This window comes from Candoia aspera, chromosome 4 (assembly GCF_035149785.1).
Source record: "Candoia aspera isolate rCanAsp1 chromosome 4, rCanAsp1.hap2, whole genome shotgun sequence".
NCBI classification, from domain to species: Eukaryota; Metazoa; Chordata; class Lepidosauria; order Squamata; family Boidae; genus Candoia; species Candoia aspera.
Window position 1 is genome coordinate 19,949,242 of NC_086156.1, and position 23,300 is coordinate 19,972,541.

The 23,300-nt window shown below is 37.5% G+C and overlaps 1 protein-coding gene across 4 annotated transcripts in view; it reads right to left on the reverse strand.

The window, feature by feature from the left end:
- MLLT10 (MLLT10 histone lysine methyltransferase DOT1L cofactor) overlaps nt 1-23,300 on the reverse strand; it is a 141,514-nt gene that overhangs the window by 69,713 nt on the left and 48,501 nt on the right. For 3 of the 4 annotated variants that reach the window (XM_063303534.1, XM_063303533.1, XM_063303536.1), the window contains 3 exons: nt 17,166-17,269; nt 16,719-16,812; nt 3,682-3,777 (listed from right to left, as the gene is read on the reverse strand). In XM_063303534.1, the coding sequence (XP_063159604.1) occupies nt 3,682-3,777; nt 16,719-16,812; nt 17,166-17,269 (294 nt within the window). The remainder of the gene's footprint in view (nt 1-3,681; nt 3,778-16,718; nt 16,813-17,165; nt 17,270-23,300) is intronic. The other variant, XM_063303535.1, reaches the window with a different exon arrangement.

Below are 23,300 nucleotides of genomic sequence, written 5' to 3' on the forward strand. Positions count from 1 at the left end.
TTAGCAACCACAATTTGGACCAGCAACTCCATCGCTAAGCACCACAACTGCTAAGCAAAACACCATGTGACTGCAACACGCTTACAACCTCACTTCCCCTTTAGTCGTTAAGCAAATCACCACAGCCATTAAGCAAAACATCATGTGACCGCGACTTACGATTTTACTTCCACTTTCTCTAGTAAATCAGTTTGTCAGAAGCCAGTTGCGAAGCACACAAATGGCAATCAAGTGACCGCAGGACGCTGCAATCATCATAAATGTGCACCGGTTGAGAAGCGCCCAAATGGTGATCACATGACTGCAGCATGCTGTGACAGTCATAAATGCAAGGATTGGTCACAAAACTTTTTTTTTTTTTTTTGCACTGTTGTAACTTTGAGTGGTTGTTAAACAAGTCAGTCAGTAAGTGATGACTACCTGTATTAATTACTTGAAGTGACAAATGCACAAATACACAGGCATGTAGTCCAATATATCCAGAGGGTACCAAGTTGAGAAAAGTGGGACTAAAGTAAATAAAAGGCAACATTCACTGAGTGTAAACAAAAGGATATCCTTCATGTAGAAAAAAATCCCTGAACACCAAGACTAGCTATTTTGCTTGTTTTGTTTTTAATAACAGTAGTCCACAGCATGTAACTGGTAAATCTATTTCTAGACCTTTCAAACAATTTGTTATTTACCGTTAGGATCCACAGAAACCTTTCCTAAATCATTTCTACCTACATGCAGAAAGCCAACAGACATTGGCTTTTCCAAAAAAAATAATGAATTGGAAAATATTCCATTGTGTTATAACATACTAGGGTATAATATAAAGCACTTGATTTCGATTTAGTAAGCTTATGTTTAAACAGTGGCTCATTTATACATACACATACACAAAACACATTAGATCAAAAGTTTTACAGACAGCTACAAGTAGTTGCACTAAAAAATTAAATTAGAAAAATAAATGAAAAGTAATTTAAATATTGTATTCAAACAACTCATTTTGATTAGGACATCAAATATATTTACATTTATTATCACTCTATTATTTAATATATCTTTATACTTCATCCTGCTCAAAAGCAGCTCAAGGAGATTATAAAATATAAAATGCCAATACAAGCAGCACATTAAAATCACATTAAAACAGACGGTAAGAAAATAAAAGCAGAAATAAAAAACGTTTTTCCAACGATCATACAAGGAAGGCCTCTAGGTGAAGAGACAGATATTCAGCTGGAATCTAAGAGACGTAACAGCAGGAACCTCATAACTTTCAGATGAGTGAGCATTCCTAAGTACAGGTGTCCCCACTATGGAGTTCTAAAACCCTACATGGCTTAGGGCCTGATTATCTAAGGCAGGGGTCCCCAGCCCCCGTTAGGAACCAGGCCGCACAAGAGGTGAGCAGTGGGCGAGGAAGCGAATTTACAGCCTGAGTGTTTACAACTGCTCCCCATCGCTTGCATTACCACCTGAGCTCTGCCTCCTGTCAGAGAAAACAAGCCCATTGGCTATCTCCAAACAGCGCGAAGAAAAAAGAATAAAAGGTCAGGAAAAAGAGGAAGCGCTTGAATCATCCCGAAACCATCCTCCCTCCAGTCCGTGGAAAAATTGTCTTCCGCGAAACTGGTCCCTGGTCCCAAAAAAGTTGGGAGCTGCTGATCTAAGGGACCACATTGGTTACCTTGTAACATACCTACTAGTTGTAAAAGTCAGCATGACACGCCCTCTTAACCAAGTTCCTAGTTCTGGCATACAAAAAGGGCCTTTTTGCCTGCATTTCTCCCTCTCCTTCTCAGGAGATCCATTTGGCCACCACTCTCTTCAATGTTTAAACAGTCTCTTTTGCTTATGTTAGGTAATTTTAGTATTTATTTTTAATCTGCATTTCTAACTCTTTATATTGTTTTTGCTTTTAAATTTTGTTAGGTGGCTTAAGCAAAGTCAGAGCAGAAAAGCAAAGCATGAACCGCCCAGAGTCCCCTTTTTGGGGGAGATGGGTGGTGACGGAAATTTGAAATATAAATCAGTCAATCAATCAATCATAAACAAAATAAATAAATAAGTAAGTAACATTTATAACTCTCCAGGCATGTGCAATAGGACCATCCCCAATTATTTTAGCAGTCAACCAAGTCTATAACCATGAAGACAGCCCATATAAGCCTTATACATAATAAGCAAAACCTTGAACCTGGCTCAGTAGTTAATTGGCAGCTATATATAACCAGAGAACCACTCAGAACCTGGCCACCATACTCAGCGTGAACTGCTGTTTTCAAGCTAAATGTAAGAGTAGCTGCCATAGAGAAAACATACATTTAACTATGTGGTTACCAGTGCATGGAAAATGGTACTTAGACTGTTCTTGTCCAAAAGTGGGTCTAGCAGTATACCAACCAAAGCTGACAAGCACAACAGACATAATAAATAATAACACACAACAACAAATAATTTTGTTGCTGTTTAAATTAAGATCATTTTGTTAAATTACTTTTAGCACGCTCAGAGAAACAATGTTGCTATCTATTAATCTACTAGAAGCATCTTCCTGATTAAGTTTCAAACCAAACCACTGCAATTCCGAATTGTTCAAGCCACATTTTTCGGTTGAAAAAAGTTCTACCTGCAACAAAAGTATGAGCAACTTGTTTTACTACATATTCTTTAATAATTGTGTTTGTGACTAACAAAACTAAGAACTACTGAATTTGACTGGCAATACAGCAAATAATGTAATTATTCGTTTTATGAAAAAACAGATCTAAACTTTTTTTCTCAGAAAAATGTGGTAAGAAAATATTGTCTTTAAAAATTGATAAAAGAATAGTCAATTGAGCTTATGTCTCTATGAATATTAATCAATATTGCTAAACTTGGTTTGAAAAGCCAAGTTCTCTCTTCAGTGAAATAGGTATTTCACAAATGTCACCAACATAGGTTTGTACTGAACATCTGCACAGATGCTCCTTTCCTCCTATGGAGGCGCGAGTTATGTTATGAAGATCTATTGCTTTAATCCTATACAATAGAAAAACATAATTTTAAGCAATTGTAGATTTGGTATTGTGAGCCAAAAATGTGCAAGTATTCACTTACCAAAACAGAATCAACCTTCTTCCCTAAACTATCTAAAATCAAAGTATAAGAAGAATAAGTCAACAGGGATACAATTATTGCTTAGTGATTTATTTATTTTTACAATTTACTGAAATATTACAAATTTTCATATGAAAGACAACAACATCCTGGAATTGCAGTACAGAAAGAACGCTAGTACCACCAAAAGATCAACCAACAATGTCCACTTGGCTTTCTTCAACTAAGAAGTGAAGCAGGTATATAAAAGACTGTATAAGATACAGCAGTGAACAATATACTATTAACTAGTATGCTCCTCAAAATTCAAATGAAAAAGTTTACTAAATTCTTTTTTGGCAAGAAATCAATTGCATGCAAGGAACCACGCACTGAAATGAGAACACTGGTAAAATGAAATATAAAGAACAAAAGGGAGAGCTCCTTCACTAGCTCCCATGATTTCTGAATCAACATGCATAGTGTTAATGTAACTGTTTCACACAGTTAAAACCAAATACCTTCATACATTTATTGCTTACTGATGAAACGTTTTGAAGGTGCTAAAATGATAAAGTAGATGTGTTATGTAACAGATCCACTTACTTTTTTCTCCTTCTCATGGTGCTTATCCTGAGAGTGAGAGGAAGAATCACTTAAACTTTGATCATATGACCTATTAGATCCCCGTGTGCTCTTTTTCTAAAAAGATAAAATATATATTCATGAAACGAATATAGATAAAAAGCCATCTAAACTAAGTCTGACAGCCTCATCGCTCAAAACACACACGGTCTAAACAGAACTATTCAAACCACAACAAAAAGCCTAAATATTGTTTATTTTTATAAGTAAATTTATCAAAATAATATAAAATCATAACGTTCTTTTGGGTGTGTATTCATACACCGCTATGCTAGTTCATCTTCTATGTGTAAGGCTGCCATTTTATAGCTTAAAGAATTCATATCTGACTGGTAATTTCTATTTGTTTTCTAGTTAATGCTGACTATTAAAATAGCCGAAGAGAGTAAGAAGTCAAAGGTCCATTTCAAAATCAAAGCAAAAGAGGTCATGCACTGAAATCTAAGAATCGGTATGCATAAAGACTCAATTATATGAAATACCAGTAGCTTATGAAGCTTAAATATAGCGTCTCGTAGACTCTTATTTTTGTTTGGTTATTCTTTGTGCAGTATTTATATCCAAAGCTTGAACATGCTTGTAACATCTATGGTATCAACAAATACATGCTTGTAACATGTACACTATCAACAAATCCCAGTAACATGCCAGCACGTGGACTCTCTGTTCATAATACTGGAGATCACTGTGAATAATTCCATTTCCTTAATGTATTAAAAAAAAACCTTTTATTTCAAAGTTAAGGTTTCAAGTTTTATATACATTAGATATTTTGGTGGGGAGGGGGACTCTTTAATTAACTTTATAAGGTTTTGCAGCTTAATAATCTCAAGATGGAGATGTCCAGAGAACTAGAGATGAGTAAGTTGCTTAAATATAACTTTAGCTCATCAAATGTGCTACTGCACATACAGGTTTTGCATCTAAACAGAACTTTGTTTAGAAGCTGAAGGGTGTTTGGCAGGAGACATGCTCCCACATTTAGTGTACATGCTTAAAGGACATGCTTCCTTCTTGCCCTGAGTAGTTTCTCACAAGTGTTTCGCTAAATATGCACAGAATAGACAATTGATTACTGGGAAACAGCTACAGCGGGGAGGAGAGTGAATTATGAGACTACATGGATGATCATCCAAAGAATTACAAATAAACTCAAATAATTAGTTCTTCACAATCTTTGTGAAAACTTAAGTCACCACAGAAACAGACAAGCCTACCAAGAAGGAAGCCAGGATAGAACTGCTCAAAAACAGTGGCATCCAATCTTCCCCTCACATCAAATCAATAATGCCAGGCATAAGTGCATAATTGTAATCGGCTAACTATTCAGAAACCCCCCGAAGTAGCTATTCTTCCAGGAAAGCAATGGAAAATATGATGGCCCTAGCGGAATGGTCCTTACTGACACTGATATAGATAATGTGGGTTATATGGCATAAAGCTATTGGAAATAGTGCCCATTTGCCAACTGTCAGAAAAAGACCAGGAACCCTGTTTTGAACCTTCATAGTAGACAATGGATTGTTGTGATTTTTAGAAAAATGTGGTACCTATCTATATAGAAAACCATGGCACTATGAGCATCCGGGGAGCAGAGAGAAATATCCTAAGTGTGGATGGCTGGAAAAGTCAGACGTAAGGTAGTTACGAGTGAAAAGAGATGCTTAGAACAAGATAACATCTGCACAACGAACCATCATAAGCCAACTGTATGTAAAGTGTGCTGGGTTAATTTACAAAACACAGCGTTCGCTAGCATAGCAAGCAGACATAAGAACAGCATGGAATGAACTTTCAAAGACAACTCCCTGGAAGCATATACTGCTAGGGTACTTTAACAGGCCTGGACATTAAATGATCAAATCCACAAACTCCTTAGACATACTGATTTAGCTACTATAGGGCAAAACTTAAAAGTTTTGTCAGATAGGAGAACATATTGAATGGGATTCCAAGGTAACTGCCAAACAGACACTAATAAAAGTAGTGTTCTCTTCTTTTCAAGTAGAGTAAGAATGGCAAGGCATCCTTGTATGGAGCAGATATTTTGTTTACAGCCACGCTGGCTCCCAAACACAAACCTTGTATAAAGGATAACCAATTTCTGAGCAGCTTTCTACAAGTCAGATGTGGAGTATATAAAATATGTATCCAATGAGTCATAAAGATGAATATCCAAAACTCCAAGTTACACACCCCATCTGACAGTAGATCCACCAGGCATGATATACAGATTCTGGAAACTGACAAATTCACAAGCCATAGTCAGTGAGACTATGTGGAGTTCACAAGGATACAGTCTGTATTTCTGAGAAAACAGTATCTTCAAAAGGAAAGGGACAGAGAAAACATAAGACATTCAAATCAAATGCAGATGCAGCTGTTTTTGTTAAAGACATGGTAGAACCTCTTCCTTTAAAAGGAAAGCCTACCAGTTTTTATTTCAAATATCTTACTGTGTCACAAAAAGGATGGATATCCAACCATTACTAAATCTCAGGGATGTCACTGCTTTCATTATAAAAAATACTTTCATAGGGCTGCTTTCACCAATGCATTCTCTTTTTGGTAGGATCATTGATTCATCATGATTGAATTAAAGGAAGCATACTTTCAACTGCCATCTGACTGTCCCATCTCCAATTTGTTCTGGTTTGTTGTTTCAAATTCAACATCCCCTTTTAGCCATGTAACAGCATGCTTACAAAATACATGACAATGGTTATAAACGTATTTTCTTCTGAAGGGACAGTGATTTTTTCCCTACATAAATGGCTGACTCCCTTTGTTTTTCCTCTTCCTGGAGGCTGCAACAACATATAATCATTACACTCTCTCCATCAATTCAACAGATCCATCTTGAACCACAGCAGATACCAGAGAACATAAAAACATGGCTGGATTCTATCTATACCCTCCAAAAATTTGTGTTCTGATAAAGCCATCCCATCTTGGATCCTTGCAGATGGGAAAGCTACTATAGTACCAGTGAGCATGTAAGATTCAGGCTCTTGGAAGTCATAGATTCATTACAGCAATCAACTTGCTGCAAATGCTCCAGGACCATTTCACGTGACATTTTCTTCCAAAAGCAAATCCCGCCTTCATCGGCTTGCAACTACCGGAATATCTCACTAGTAGTTAACTATAAATTAGTGTGCACTACAATGTACAGTCATGGGGAAAAGTAAGTACTCCCTCTTTGAATTCTATGGCTTTACGTCTCAGGACATAATAAAAATCATCTGGTCCTTAGCAGGTCTTAAAATTAGGTAAAGACAACCTCAGATGAACAACAACACATGACATATTACACCGTGTCATTATTTATTTTTACAAAAATAAAGCCAAAATGGAGAAGCCATGTGTGAAAAAGTAAGTACACCCTTACTGCTTCTATAGGTATCAAGAGGCTAAGTAGCAGCCAGGTGCTGCTAATCAAATGCCCTTGATTAATTGATCATCAGCAAGTGTGACCTTTATAAAAGCCGAAGTTTTAGGGGTGTGCTGGTCTCAAGCATTCAGGTGTTGTTAACACAATGCCAAAGAGTAAAGACATCAGCAGTGATCTTAGAGAAGCAATTGTTGCTGCCCATTAATCTGGGAGGGGTTATAAGGCCATTTCCAAACAATTTAAAGTCCATCATTCTACAGTGAGGACACTTATTCACAAGTGGGAAACATTCAAGACAGTTGCCAAACTTCCCAGGAGTGGACGTCCCAGCAAATTCACCCCAACATCAGACCGTGCAATGCTCAGAGAAATTGCAAAAAATCCAGGAGTTACATCTCAGACTCTGCAGGCCTCAGTTAGCATGTTAAATGTTAAAGTTCATGACAGTACAATTAGAAAAAGACTGTACAAGTATGGTTTGTTTGGAAGGGTTGCCAGGAGAAAGCCTCTTCTCTCTAAAAAGAACATGGCAGCATGGCTTAGGTTTGCAAAGTTGAATCTGAACAAATCGCAAGACTTCTGGAACAACGTCCTTTGGACAGACGAGACCAAAGTGGAAAGTCTGGTCATAATGCACAGCACCACATTTGGCGAAAACCAAACATAGAGTATCAGCACAAACATCCCATACCAACTGTCAAGCACGGTGGTGGAGGGTGATGGTTTGGGCTTGTTTTGCAGCCACAGGACCTGGGCACCTTGCACTCATTAGTCGACCATGAACTTCTCTGTATACCAAAGTATTCTAGAGTCAAATGTGAGGCCATCTGTCCGACAGCTAAAGCTTGGATGAAATTGGGTCATTCAACAGGACAATGATCCCAAGCACACCAGCAAATCTACAACAGAATGGCTGGAAAAGAAAAGAATCAAGGTGTTGCAATGACCCAGTCAAAGTCCAGACCTCAACCTGATTGAAATGCTGTGGCGGGACCCTAAGAGAGCTGTGCATAAACAAATGCCCGCAAACCTCAATGAACTAAAGCAATGTTGTAGAGTGGGCCAAAATTCCTTCACAACGATGTGAGAGACTGATAAAGTCATACAGAAAACAATTACTTCAAGTTATTGCTGCTAAAGGTGGTTCTACAAGCTACTGAATCACAGGGTGTACTTACTTTTTCACACATGGCTTCTCCATTTTGGCTTTATTTTTGTAAAAATAAATAATGACATGGTGTAATATGTCATGTGTTGTTGTTCATCTGAGGTTGTCTTTACCTAATTTTAAGACCTGCTAAGGACCAGATGATTTTTATTATGTCCTGAGATGTAAAACCATAGAACTCAAAGAGGGGATACTTACTTTTTCCCACAACTGTATAACTTCAGAGGCTTGCTCCTCATCCCCCGCTCCAAGCTTTCTATCTGATAACCACAGATCACTTCCCAATAGCATGAAATTTCTTATGCAGATCAGTTTGTATGCAAAAACATGCTCCAATGTCTGGCAATGTCATGGTCTCTTCAGAAGAGCTAGACCAGATGGACCAGCAGCCTGAAGACCTGACAAGTAATAAGATGCCCGTAGCAGCTCAGGAAGACTATAAGCCTCAGTAGTTGATTGGTTATCTGATTCAGATAATAAGGCACCAGGTTCTGGCAGGTGTCTAGCCCAAGAACATGTGGCTGAGAGAAGAGGGCAGCAGCAATGCCCCTAACCAAGCCATGCCAGCAGACTATGGAAGAGAAGCCTTCAGGCTGTCACATCCTTTGAGACAGGCAAACTCAAAAAGGAACCACCTGGGTTTCCAAAAAGATCTTTTATGCTAGCAGGGAATTGTAACAGAATCTTGAAAGCCCTCCAAAATAATTGTCCAGCTCAACATATCTAGCGTAATTAAGGCAGAACTACACTGATTCCCTTTCTCATGTTTTCGCCTTCCCTGGACTCAGAAATCTTTTATGTTACAGTTAGGCTCCCTCTTCCATGTTCCCAGGGTCTGTTATTCCATCACACATGCTCTTGCTCCTCTGCTGGAAACAATTCTCCAACTACAGATCTGTGTTCCTGAATGCCTTTATTTCTGCCTCTGCCTTTCTCCTGTCAGCAGATAACTGGTGACTCAAATTTCAAGGCAAGTTCTACTGCTCTCTAACTACCCCGTTATTCTCAAGAAGTTTACAACATGCCAGTAAAACCTTTCAAATTTTCATTTGCCTGTTTCACATTGGCTGGCACAGGACAGTCAATAAGGAAGATTCTTCATACCTTCGGTCCAGTACTGATTTTTTGAATGGCATAAGAATTTGGGTTAACTTGGTTAACATGATCTGTCCTTTATATGAATGATCTGTCTTATATGAATGATGACCTGTCCTTTATATGAATAAGCAAGGAGGTATGAAGCCCTAAATCTACTGCAGCTCATATTACCTTTGTGTGATTGGTGAATTTTCTACCACACATCCCAGCAAAACAACACTTGAAAATAACGGTGGGCTTAAAGCAAGAACCAAAATAGTAATTTTCTTAATTATTAATTAGATCCTTGGAAAGTTGATAGGAAAGAACATTGTACATTTCATACTGTCAGTGCTTGCCATCCAAAAAACTCTCTATTGTAGCACTTACAAGTAAAAATATTTAATAAATATTAAATAAATTTGTCATATAATTATTTCGTGGTACAGATATTAGCTTCCTGGATGAGACAAGCTAACCAGCATTAACTTGGGCTACAATTCATTATGCTGCAAACATACTTGATTCTGAAGTGCCAAGCCAGCTCCATGTGGTTAAATTCTTACAGGAAATGTTGTTAACCAGTTGTGCAAGCCTGGTATTTATATTATAAATCCTGAGTACAGGAATAAGCCACACAATGAAACTTTTGTCATAGCATCTAGTTTCCTGCCATCATAATCGATGGGAGTTAAGCAAGCTTACAAACTGAGCCACTTCCACAACTGAAAGCTAAAGGAAGAGCCCACATTTATCTCCTGAACCTGGTATGGATTTTATTAACATCTGAAGGTTAAAGGACCATATTTGTCAAGATTCCACTGCAACATAAACAATGTGCATGTGTGAGATAGATAGATATCCTGCTGGAATACTATATCTCTGATAAAAAGGAGTGGTTGTTAACCAATAGGCAAAAGGTATGCAGTGTAGAAAATCAGTTCTACTTATAGAAGAACAGTCTTCATGGAATAAAGAGGAGTCTGTTCCATCACTGCTGGCTGAGGAAAAATGGGGAAACTATGGTTGAACATTCAGAACTGAGGAGGACTGAACTGGTGTAAGTTAATGCCAACTCTCAGATCATTCTCAGAGTCAGAGGCCAGAAACTAATAAACCTGTAGAGCTGCAACAGGCAATGATCTAGTTTCACATTAAAAAGAGAACAATGAGTAAACTATTTGTGAATTTAGGGGTGATAGAATTCAGAGAGTGCAAAGGATGAGAAGAAACTCAGAATGTATCAGTAGATATCAAAGTCACACTAGAAGGAAAGTACAATAGATGATATCAAGGGCATTAGTACTGCTTATAGAATGTAAGGAACAAGTTAGTATTCTTAATACTAATTAATTTAATTAATAATTAAATCAAACCACTGGCACTAATAAAAAGACTAATATTTCCATCACTAAAAAGTTCATCTAGAAAGATGCAATGTGTACCACTGCTGCAACCAGAATAGCAGATACAGCAGATGGAACCATATCCCATAAAGCCTACAAATCGGACAGTTCTGCAACTTGGGCACAAAAACTCTGGCTATGGCCCACTATCCATACGATTGTTAGAAAGTAAAGCTGAGGAACTGGTGGTGAATAATGAGATGCTCATTCTCATCCACAAGCCCCTTGGGGATGATAATATTCTGGGTTCTCATTCACTGTGTTTCTAGACATCCTAATCAGTGTTTTTGCAAAAGCAAGATGGAATCCCAATGACAAATGCTCTCTATAAAAGTTTCCCATTTGGGTCCAGTTGAATAGCTTGTAAAGTCTTGATACAGCAAGAGTTAAAAGAAGCAACTTGAAAGGTGATCTTCTAAAGGAGTTTTTTCACAGAAAATGCTAAGGACCAGATGATTTGCTGCCCATTAATCTGGGAGTAAGCCAAGTAATTTATACATCATTAGAGGAGTATCCTTGGATCTTCTACATTTTATTACTACAACTAAAGAAAGTTATATTGCATTTAAATCCATGCCACACAGTGAGCCATTAGGGAAGTATTTACTTGATGCACCATGGCCAAAACTATTGTAAGTACCAATGTTGATAACTGAGGTACCACTGTAGCTAATTATGAAGATGACTCCTCTTTCCTTTTCACGTTTCTTTCAGTTGCTCATATCCATCAAAGTGACTGCCTGCCATCACCTTCATAGATATGACAAAAAGAAAGTACTGGCCTAGGGTACATGTAGAGTTTGGGGACCCAGAGGACTACTGGTATCCCAATCACAGTATCAATGTGAATAATCTTACCAAAAAATCCAGTATGGACAGTTCAAAGTTGGAGCTGAGTCTGGAATAACATTTAGGACTATTAAATATTGCTCCATATCAAAGGAAACATGATAAGCACTTGAGTGATAAATCAGCATTCCAAGCCCAGGAGTGAAATTCTCGGCATAGATCTGGAGCAAAATTTGAATTATGCTGATTGCAGAAGTATTAGTTGTGTGAAGCAATAGTCCAGAAAAGAGAGCTCAAAGATTCAAGGAATAATTTTGATTAGGAAACTTTCAGAAGTAACACAGAAATCAACAACAGAGAAAGCAAACATTCAGCAGTAAGAGCAACTTGTTCTCACAACTAGTGAACTTGTAGAACGATTTTTTCAAATCATACGCTCCAAGTCATCCAAGGAGACAGCCAAAGGTATAATGGATAGTAGAAAAAAAACAAATGATAGACAAAGATGAAGAACAGAAAATAAAATCAAATTAAATCAAAGCAATATTTGATAAATAGACTGGTAGAGATGAATGCTTCTAAATGCTACTGCAGTGGTCAAAAGGAAGAAAACAAATTATGCTTTATGGTTTTGCTTTTGGGTACTTCCTGTTTTCTCTTTTTAAAATTTTTATTCTTATGCTTTTTATTTTCAATGATTTGTTGATCACTATATATTAATTTTTTAAAAAAAGAATTGAGTATGAAGAATGAGAATCATACCTTTTCAGTATGAGAATGTAAGCATGTCTCCCACCAAAACTTATTTCTGTTCAAGAATATTCTAAATGGAATCCTGTGCAGAAACAGATGCTATATACATTATGCATAAATACCATAAAGAAAATTTTGACCCAGGTTTTTAGGGACAATGAATTGAAAGCTCATATCCTCTACCTACCAGAAATCAATCCACTGAAATAAATGCCTATACTTTCTTCAAGCACCCTTTAAAAAGTAACGGTTCAGAAGAGTTGTTTTATCTCTCTCTCTCTCTCTCTCTCTCTCTAATTCCATGGCACTACAGAGTTATTTTGAGGGTTACAAGTAATAAGACATTCAGCATCTGCATAACAGTCCCATTTGCAGACGAGCCTAGCCTAAATGTACAAAATCTAATGTTTGTTTATTTATTTCATTTTTATCCTGCCTTTATTATTTTTATAAATAACTCAAGGCAGCGAACATACCTAACACTCCTTCCTCCTCCTATTTTCCCCACAACAGCAACCCTGTGAGGTGGGTTGGGCTGAGAGCGAGCGACTGGCCCAAGGTCACCCAGTCGGCTTTCATGCCTAAGGCAGGACTAGAACTCACAGACTCCTGGTTTCTAGCCTAGCACCTTAACCACTAGACCAAACATAAGTTTACATAAGTTGCAAGCATATACTCTACACATGACAAAACCTGAATCTTACAAATTACAGTTGATCTACATTTTCCTATATTAATATGACAATCTGTAATTCAAAGATGAAGATGATCCAATTCCTTTATCATGCATGCTTTTTTAAACATGTATGTAGTACCATACACTATAAAACCTATATTATCAGCTCCATGCATGAGCACTCTCACCATGTTATTATTAACAATGGCAGTGTTAATATTTTACATAAATAAATTTATTTTTTCTTCAGTACAAAGTTGTACAAATGTACTGTGGATTAATTCAACACAAAAGTACTAAGTTTATTTTTATTTATTTATTTTTCAGATTTTGCCACTGCCCATCTCCCCCCAGCGGAGGGACTCTGGGCAGTTAAATCACCAAAAGTTATTTGAGTTATGTTTGTTTATGCATCGATTCCCAGAATATCTCATTGTCCTAACGGAAAGCCTATACACAGGACAGGAAGCTACAGTTCAGACAAAGCATGGTGAAACAGAATGGCTTCAGGTCAGCAAACCTGAGACAAAGCTGTATACTCTCTTATTTATTCAACTTAGATGTTGAATATGAATTGAGGGCAGCTGGATTGCAAAATGAGGACTGTGATTTTAAAATTGAAGACAGAAACATCAGTAACTTGAGCTATGCGGATAGCACTACTCTGTTAACTGAAAATGCAAATGATCTGGAAGCTCTGATAATAAAAGTCAAGGAGCACAGTGAAAAAAATGAGACTAAGATTAAATATGAAGATGACCAAACTATTTACAATAGGTACAGCAATCTGCCTTAGAGTTGACAATCTGAGGTTAGCTTCTGCCTTTTATGATTGACTATCAGTACTTACCAGCTCCTGCCAACCTAGCAGTTCGAAAACATGCAAGTGTGAGTAGATTAATAGGTACCGCTTTGGTGGGCAGGTAACGGCATTCCGTTTAGTCATGCTGGCCACATGACCACGGAAGTGTCTACGGACAAACGCTGGCTCTTCGGCTTTAAAACGGAAATGAGCACCGCCCCCTAGAGTCGGACACGACTGGACTTAATGACAAGGGAAACCTTTACCTTTACTATCAGTACTTAAGGAACCAGCAATCAAGAAATACGACACAGACTAATACTTGGTAGGGTAACAATGAAGGTCATGGAAAAGATATTCAGATACCATGACATATCTATACCTACAAAGGTCTTTCCAGGCAATGGTCTTCCCTGAGATACTCTATGGAAGCAGAAGTTGGATTTTGAAGAAGCAGGATAGAAAGACTACTGATGCTTTTCAATATTGGTGTTGAGGCTAATTCTTGAGAATACTATGGGTAGCCAAAAAAGCGAACAAATGGAACATAGAACAAATCAATCCAGAGTTCTTACTCAAGGCACAAATGACCAAACTCAAATTATCAAATTGTGAACACATTATGTGGACTTAACTCTCTTGAGAAATTTATAATGGGAAAGATAGAAGGAAAGAGAAGAAGAGGATGACTACTGCTAAGGTGGATGGACTCAATTATAATGGCAACAGGTGTATCACTGGAAGACCTGAAGGACCAGGCTGGGAAAAGATCATCCTAGAGAAGGTCTATCTATGTGATTACTAACAGTTGATACCAACTTGATGGGATATAATCAGTATTTATGCACAGGGTTTAAAGTGTTAATGAAAATCAAATTGGATAATGAGAGTAACTAAATGAAACAGATTACTAGATACTTGATCCAAATATAAACTGAAACAAACACCTTCTGCCAGCAGGACAAATGAGAACAAAATCCAAGCTAAGGAAACAGAAAGATTATCAAGAGGGAGTGGCATAGAGTGAATTTTAGAAGGGAAAATTAACCAAGAACCTAGACTCAAAGGTCATTGTAGGAGAAAAAAGATGCAATATGGATAAATATTAGACATGTCTAAAGGTTCAACACCAAGGAATAAGAAATTCCAAATTACTTTAACATTTAATTTACTATTGGGGTAAACAGAATTTTTGTATGTAGTAGAAATACATCAGTTCTCTGTATATTGCTTGTACAGTTTCATTCTAAGATCCCAAGTCCATTCTAATTCCATATCAAAATAGAACACTATTATTTAAATTACACATTTGTTAGAACACTTTTACACTGGCTGCTAAGGATCACATACTTCACAATTCTTCATCTCTTATAGGGGATTTTTATACTCTTACAGCAAGGATAGAATAAAAACAAACAATGAATACCAAACTCATAAGAACCCATCATGACAATTTAAATATTATTTGAAATTCTACGCACAAAAATAATTTAAAAGTAAAAAAAATAGTACAAATTAGAGAGCCTGAAAGTAGTAGAAAATATAGCTATATCTGTCACATTAAAATGTAGGATACCAAAGTCAATTAGATATGATTGATCGCAATTTATAAAATCTGTAATGTTATTTGAGAACTGTTTTGCACTCTCAGAAAAATCAGTGCTCTTTAACTTATAGAATCTATCATAAACGTTTATGCTCAAAAATGCTACAATTAGAAATTCTAAATAAAAACAGTAATATTGCCTCCACAATCAAGAACAGCAGTAATTCTAAAGCAGAAAAACTAGTTAGGAAAAAGCAAAGTTAAAATACTTTAAACAGAGAACTTAAATTCCCTGGATAGATATAAATTCAGATCACAGAGACAGGTTTATAGAACAAATTCAGTCAATCGCAAAAAGAGAGTTATCTCTTCAATCCTTAATGCTGCATAGAACCTGACACAAGATTCACAGAGTGTTAATCTGCTTAGAAACAAGGACAATACGATTTTTGAGGAAAAACTCCAATATACTCATATTTACAAGGTAAACTTTTCCAAATAAAATATCATAAATTAAAAGTAAACTGAACCATACAGACTGGAAGTGCAAATCCCTTCAAAAGGCTCATTTATGTATCACTATGTTTTGATTGTATCATTTTTTCCCCTTTAGCCTGGGTTTTTCTTCCTCTTTTGGGGGGTATATTTAAGTATATTATAATTAATATTCTAAAACTTAAGATTTTTAAAAAATCTGTAGACTGGCAGCCCAAGTCAAATACATTTAACAGATGAAGAAAAAAAATCTAGAAGTTCACAAGGATGTCTCGAATTAACCAGTACTCTTATAAATATTCTAAAAGGTGTAAATACTTAACATTCTCTTGCCTGAATTGGAGTATGGGAAGAAAAGGTGAGAAAACATACAAATAAGACAAACCAAAAATAAAATGAAAAGAGGAAATCACTAAATAAAGTTTTAATAAATAATAGGAAATAAAGTAAGACAGCTGCTATTAGATATGACATTTCAAAAAGGGTTAATATTAAAATGTGTTATCTTCAATTACTAGATACAAAAGTCAAGGATCAGAAGCTAGATTAATTTTTGCTTTGATATGATAAGGCAAATATTATGTTCCATTTACACAGACAATACCAAGGAAACTATCTGTGTGACATTTGTCCAAATATCTTTTAGGCCAAAATCATGGATATTCCTCAGGGTACTCCCAACTTAACTCTCCATTGTATAAAATCGGAAAATCAAAATTACGGTATTTAAATATTGTGATGCATTGAATTTTGCATGAATATTTACATCCATATTAAACTGTCCACAAGCTTAAATTTTAATCAATACTTTGTATAAATGCTACCAGCTCAACAATAAAATCATCTATTATGAAAAGTAGGACGTGCAATGCTGAATTCAACAAGTTCTTACCAGTTTACTGAAATGGTATTTGCAGTAACCGCAGTACTGGACGTTATCTGCACCATTACCTTCTTCTTCACAAAGAAGTCCTGCAAATTGTGCACTGAGAAGGAGAAAACAAAAACAGGAAAACAGGAGTCAGCTACTGAAGATTGCAAACACAGCCGCTTAACAAAATTTTGCAATCTAGTTATTAATTAACTTTTGAATTTGGAGCAATTATGATGGAAATCATAATCGGTATCTTTATGATACATAGAAGTGACTTAGCAGACAGCATTTGGAGGACAATGGCAAAAAAATGAGATCTCCTTGAGAAAGTGCAACAGTAAAATAAATCTATTAAACATAACATGTCTGAATAACTCAGGTGACAACGTGTGACGACATATTAACACTTTATTTACCTAGGTAACAAATTTAAAAAAACCCAGGACCATTATCCTGTTTACTTACCATGTTACATGGAAAGCCTGACGACACCCATGTTTATTACAAGTCATGCAAGCACCAGAGGCTGCTTTGCTTTCTCTGCCTTGCTCTTCACATATGTAACATGTCTATTGGAAAAAAATAACACGGTAATGAGGATGTTATTTGCTTTGAACAGGCTGAAACTTGACAACAAAAGTAGGAGTAACCAGACTGGACAGTCCTTCTGTTTTCAGATATGTCACTTTGCATTGCATGCGACCTCCACTTGATTATTCTCTAACAGTCCCCAGCCATGTATCACATAGCATCCCCTATACAGTTAACTGTCCCTACTGCTGCACCACACGTAGCATTGAGGATATGCTAAATTATAGCAAATGAAACTGAGTTGGCTCACTGAGGATATGCTAAACTATAGCAGGAATAAATGTAATACAGAAATGTTTCTCCATAGGAAGTCACAACTGACACGTGGCTTCATAAAAGGCAAATATTAATACTAGGAAGAAAAGTGGAATAACTTGCCTAACTTAAGTATTTTGTCTTTTACAAGTCATGAAATTACTCTGTTGTTAATTTTAGTTATTTATTGTAATTAAACTTATTCTACTAACATGGAAGTACTCCAGTAAGGCAAGAGTCACACACAGAGACACAGATGCATAAGCACAAAAACAGGTCAATTCTAAAAATTTAAATATTTTTCTATAAATTTTTCTATAAACCCTAACTACCCAGAGTCCCCAGATGGGAGGAGATGGGTGGGGACAAATTGGATAAATAAAATAAAATAAAAACATTTAGTGTCTTATTTACAGGTATGACAAAAAAAACTTTATTAAAAATTCCATTCTCAATTATCATTTAGTTATTGCTGGCATGGATTATAGTGCTGGCTAAAAGTTTAATCTATTTTTCAACTTTTAAAGTCTGATTTCAGAAATATAGGTCTGTAGTGATTGCCTTACAAATGCCAGAACATTTAATAAAACATATCCTCTCAGAGTCTAAAACAGAAACCCTGTTTTAGACAGATTTAACAAATCTTCAGAAATATACTATATTCTGATTCCACAAATTAAGTTCAAACAACCTAAATAATCTCAAAAAAAAATCACAGAAAACAGTTACATCCTGGCGTAAAATAAATTCTATAACGTATTTGGTATTTTATAGTTTGTAGTGCTACTCTCTAAAATTAAACTTCTGCCTCACCAAGTGCACAAGAAAGCCTTATGTTTCAGACTTATTCTATGGCAATTAATACAGCAATATAGATGGAACGTGTTAAGACGCTTGAGCATGCCTATATGTAATGCCTACAGCTCATCAGGTGAAACATGTATTAGGCCATGTATTTGGGGAAAGTAAGTTTTATTCAATAAATGTGCCTGTACTTTATTTGTAGTTCATGTAAATAATTTTAGAATGAAAATTTCAAAGATCACCTGAGAATATGGTAACAGTTCAAATACTGGAACTCTTGGTAATACACAATCTCATTTAATTGTCTCATTATATAAACAATAAATGCTGATTGTGGCTTACAGCATTAAATGTTTTTTCTCCAAAATATGCTAAATTTCTATTCTAACTCATAATTAGATGCAATTCTTCAAATACATTATGCCTTCAGGTTCTTCTTGATAGCATCTGACTAATCTATATTTATCTTTATCATATTAGTAAACTTAAATAAACACTTGTGACTACTTTTCTGATATAAAAATCTAATTCACGAGGAAGTTTTTTAAATATCACAAGATGAATTGGGACAACTGTCGGCTTACCCTTAGTGAACGTGAACGTGCAAGCAACTTTTGAGAAGTACTACATTAATGGATTAAGATGTAATTATGGTCCTTAAGCATATCCCTAGGTTACCTAAGACCAACATAAACTCAATTTTATGCAAATGTAGCTAAGATACATTAAAGTCTCCATCACATACACAATGCAAAGTAGCACAGTAGGTAGACGAATACCCAATGTATGCAAACATTGGATTGTGCAAGGCTTTTTGAAATAGAATGGTAACATAAATCAGAGAGTTCCTATATGGCTATGCCAGTGGTCTGAAACTGGACCACAATTCATAAGAACATAAGAGACTTGCTTGATTAGACAAAGAATGAAAATAGTTTAGCATCCCATTTATCGCAAGAGTTCATCAGATTTCTATGGAGTGATCCTTAAGTAAGGCGTAAGGGCAACAGCCCTCTCTTATTATTGTTGCCACCTCTTAGTAATAGTCTGAGACATACCATAAACTATTATGAATAGTTGCCATGAATAGCCCTTTCCTTCCTAAATTTCAATGCCTCCTTTCAATGCCACCTAATTTGGTGATCATCATTGCTTCTTCTATGCTGTGCGAACCAGAATTTAACTTTCTTCTTGTATTAACTTAAAGAGAAAAAAAAATGGTAAACTAAATTTCATTAACATGCTGTCCTAACAGCCAGGAACCACGCTGAGACGAGGAATAGGTCTCTAGTGTTTATTACTGCTACATAAGACAGAAAATCCTAGCAAACTGAAGAAGCGTGGGAAAAACCCAGACAGATAAACCCCAAAGGTCAAGGCGGGTCTGATCTGTGTCTCTTTGAATGGCTGCTTAACTCCTCAGTACTATGCATGCGTTTTCCCCCCTGGATAGGGGCCCCCTCCTGCTCACCATCAGTGCTAATAACACATGCACCTGTAAACAGGTTTTTCTAGCCTACGTTCTAAAAGCATTATCCACTTACAAATGCTAAATTCCCAGCTAATATACTGCACATATGACTTACAGGTAGTCCTCGAGTTACAACCATTCATTCAGCGACCAAAGTTACAACGGCGCTGAACAGACTTGTGACTGGTTCTCAAAGTTCCAGCCATTCCAGCACCCCAGTGGTCACTTGAACAAAATTCAAGTGCTTGGTAGCCAACTTGCACTTATGACTGGTCGCAGCATCCCACAGACACAGGATTTCCATTCGCAGCCTTCCCTACTGGCTTCAACTGACTTCAAGCAAAGTCAATGGGGAAGCCAGCAGGGAAGATCGCAAGTCGCTCAGCTAAGTCTCTCCCATCCCCATCCCTTCTTCCCTCATACACACCAGGCCCTCCTTCCCCCCTTCATTCTCACACCCCCCATGCCCTCCTTCCTCAGCCTCCCTGTGCTCACTCACACCCCACACGCACAGCACTTCCCTCCCCAACTCCTGCATGGCCAGCGCTGGGCCTCCCAGAGCCTCCTCCACCCCCCTGCACTTTACGACCACATTGCTTAGTGATGGCAATTCCAGTCCCAATTGCAGTCATAACTCGGGGAATACCTGTGTGTGTTTTGTAATTTAATATGTGCTCTATATAGGCGATCACATGCTCTTGTTGTATTAGCTCTGCATCTGTTCTTCCTTGTTGTATGCTTATGATGCAAATGTTTTACTAAATCTAGACTGTGGCAAACTATTAGCAGTGATCTTATATAATACGATAGGGTTATCTTCTTCCTAAATTAAACTTCTACCCTATTCATCTGACTGAACAGGGTTAATTCCCAGCAGTACTTTTCAAACAGCAACTTTGCCCCTTTTTTCTGAATATCAGAGTTGGAAAGGAAAAAAACTAAATACCTCTGAAACTGCATGATCTAGCTAGCTAATTGTTGTTTATTCGTCCAGTTGCTTCCAACTCTTCGTGACTTCATGGACCAGCCCACGCCAGAGCTTCCTGTCGGTCGTCAACACCCCCAGCTCCCCCAGGGACGAGTTCGTCACATCTAGAATACCATCCATCCACCTTGCCCTTGGTCGGCCCCTCTTCCTTTTGCCTTCCACTCTCCCTAGCATCAGCATCTTCTCCAGGCTGTCCTGTCTTCTCATTATGTGGCCAAAGTATTTCAGTTTTGCCTTGAATATCATTCCCTCAAGTGAGCAGTCTGGCTTTATTTCCTGGAGGATGGACTGGTTTGATCTTCTTGCAGTCCAAGGCACTCTCAGAATTTTCCTCCAACACCACAGTTCAAAAGCATCTATCTTCCTCCTCTCAGCCTTCCTTATGGTCCAGCTCTCGCAGCCATATGTTACTACGGGGAACACCATTGCTTTAACTATGCGGACCTTTGTTGTCAGTGTGATGTCTCTGCTCTTAACTATTTTATCGAGATTGGTCATTGCTCTTCTCCCAAGGATAGCTAGCTAATATCAACACTGAATTAGTAGTTCAGGTCACATATTTTGAAAAGCAATTCCATATATTTATAGTCTACCCTGTGTGGTAACAGATACAAAGGGGCTATGATATTAGGTCCATCTTTTATTTTTATTTATCTATCAATCAATCAAATTTATACACCACCCATCTCACTATGGAAGTGACTCTGGGCGGCTTACAAATATAAGGTCATAAAAAGCCATTATCAACATACAAAAAATATATATACAAAAGGTAGAAGATAAAAGAGGAAAACTAAAAGGCGGAGAAAGTGTGTTCAAGCCACCAACCAGCCCCAGGGCTACCTACCAAAACTGGATCCCCGCGCTAGTTGGCAGAGCCAGGTCTTAACCCTCTTCCAGAAGGACAGAAGAGTGGGGGCCAACCTCACCTCAGGGGGCAAGATGTCCCACAGGGTGGGGGCAACAGCAGAAAAGGCTCTCCTCCTGGACCCCACCTCTTTAGCTGACAGGGTCCATAACATGCCCTTCCTGCTGGACCGGGTGGGACGGATCGTTGTAATTAGGATGGTTTATGTCACATGTCTTCTTATGGTATTAGAGCCACTCCTCGTTCAGCAGCTACCTTGTTCAGCAATCATTTGCAAATATGACAGCAATAATAATAAAAATTCATTTTCTGACTAATGTGCGCATTTACGACCAAATTTTGTGTGCCTGACAACAACAGACTTCAGTGTGAAACTGATTAAGGTTGGTCAGCCACTGGAGGGTTCTAATCAACTAATTAAGTTCACAGAGCTCAACTTGTTAACTTGCAGTTAGCACTTTCTAGGGAAGCGCTGCACTGTGGAGAAATGTAGCTCAGGAAGAGATAGCTTGTTTAAGCAATCTCTCCACCCTGCAAGGGGACAAAAAAAAGGGTTAGGCACAGGACATTGTGCAAGAGAACTTTATCTAAACCAAACAGCAGCAACCAGTGATCTTGGCAGCATCTTTCTCTCACTTAACGACCATTTTGCTTCCTATTTAGCGGTCACTAAATGAGAAGGTGTACAAGTATTCAAGGAGAACGTCTGCAGTGGAAGCCTATTTTACTTGCATAACAGGGAAAACCTAGTCATCCTTGCATTCATGCGGCTGCTTCACATGAGTAAAAGATAAAAGAGGGCTATTGTGGTGCACCAACAGCTATTTTTTCTTTTTTTTAACTTTCATGAATTTTCTACAAGTTAGTTTTATTTAGCAAACAGGTTTTAAAGAGATAAACATCTTTATAGCTACTGGTTCTGCTCTGAATTATGCTTATATAGTTGCTGTCTGAGTGAGATTTGGTACAAGTTATACATGAAAAAGGCCTAACTCTAAAATGAAAAATGGCTTGTGACTAAATTTGAAGTATAAATAAATCCAGCCAATTTGGATAACTATTACCTGGTCTCCAACCCTCCTTTTTGGGAGTATTGGGAGTATTGGGAATTCTGTCACAGAGCACCTTAGATGAAATGGATCATCTGGATCCTTTCCAGAGTTCAGGGGTAGATTTGGGACAGAAACAGCATTCCTGGGATCTGGTGACTTCTGTTAGGATATGGATGGGGGAATGTGTCCTTCCTGATCCATTTAGATCTCATACCTGTCTTCAATGGAATCAATCATGCTAACCTGGCTTGCTTGCAAGGACTGGGGGGGGCACTATGCTTCAGTGATCATGCTCTTATCTAAGTGGGCAGCTTCAGCTGGGAGGGAAACAAGTTCATCCTAGCAGTTACTCCTTTGGGGAGTATTTCAGGCTTTGTCTCTTTCACTCCTACTCTTTAACAGCTACATTGAAATGCTAGGTGAGGTTTTGGGAAAGGTAAAAATGCTGATAATGCCTAGATATACACTGCCGCTTCAGGGCAGGGCAGGGCAGGGCAGGGCAGGGCAGGGCAGGGCAGGGCTGCTATAGAACAATTTACAGAGTATCTGAAGACTATGAGGAATTGGATGG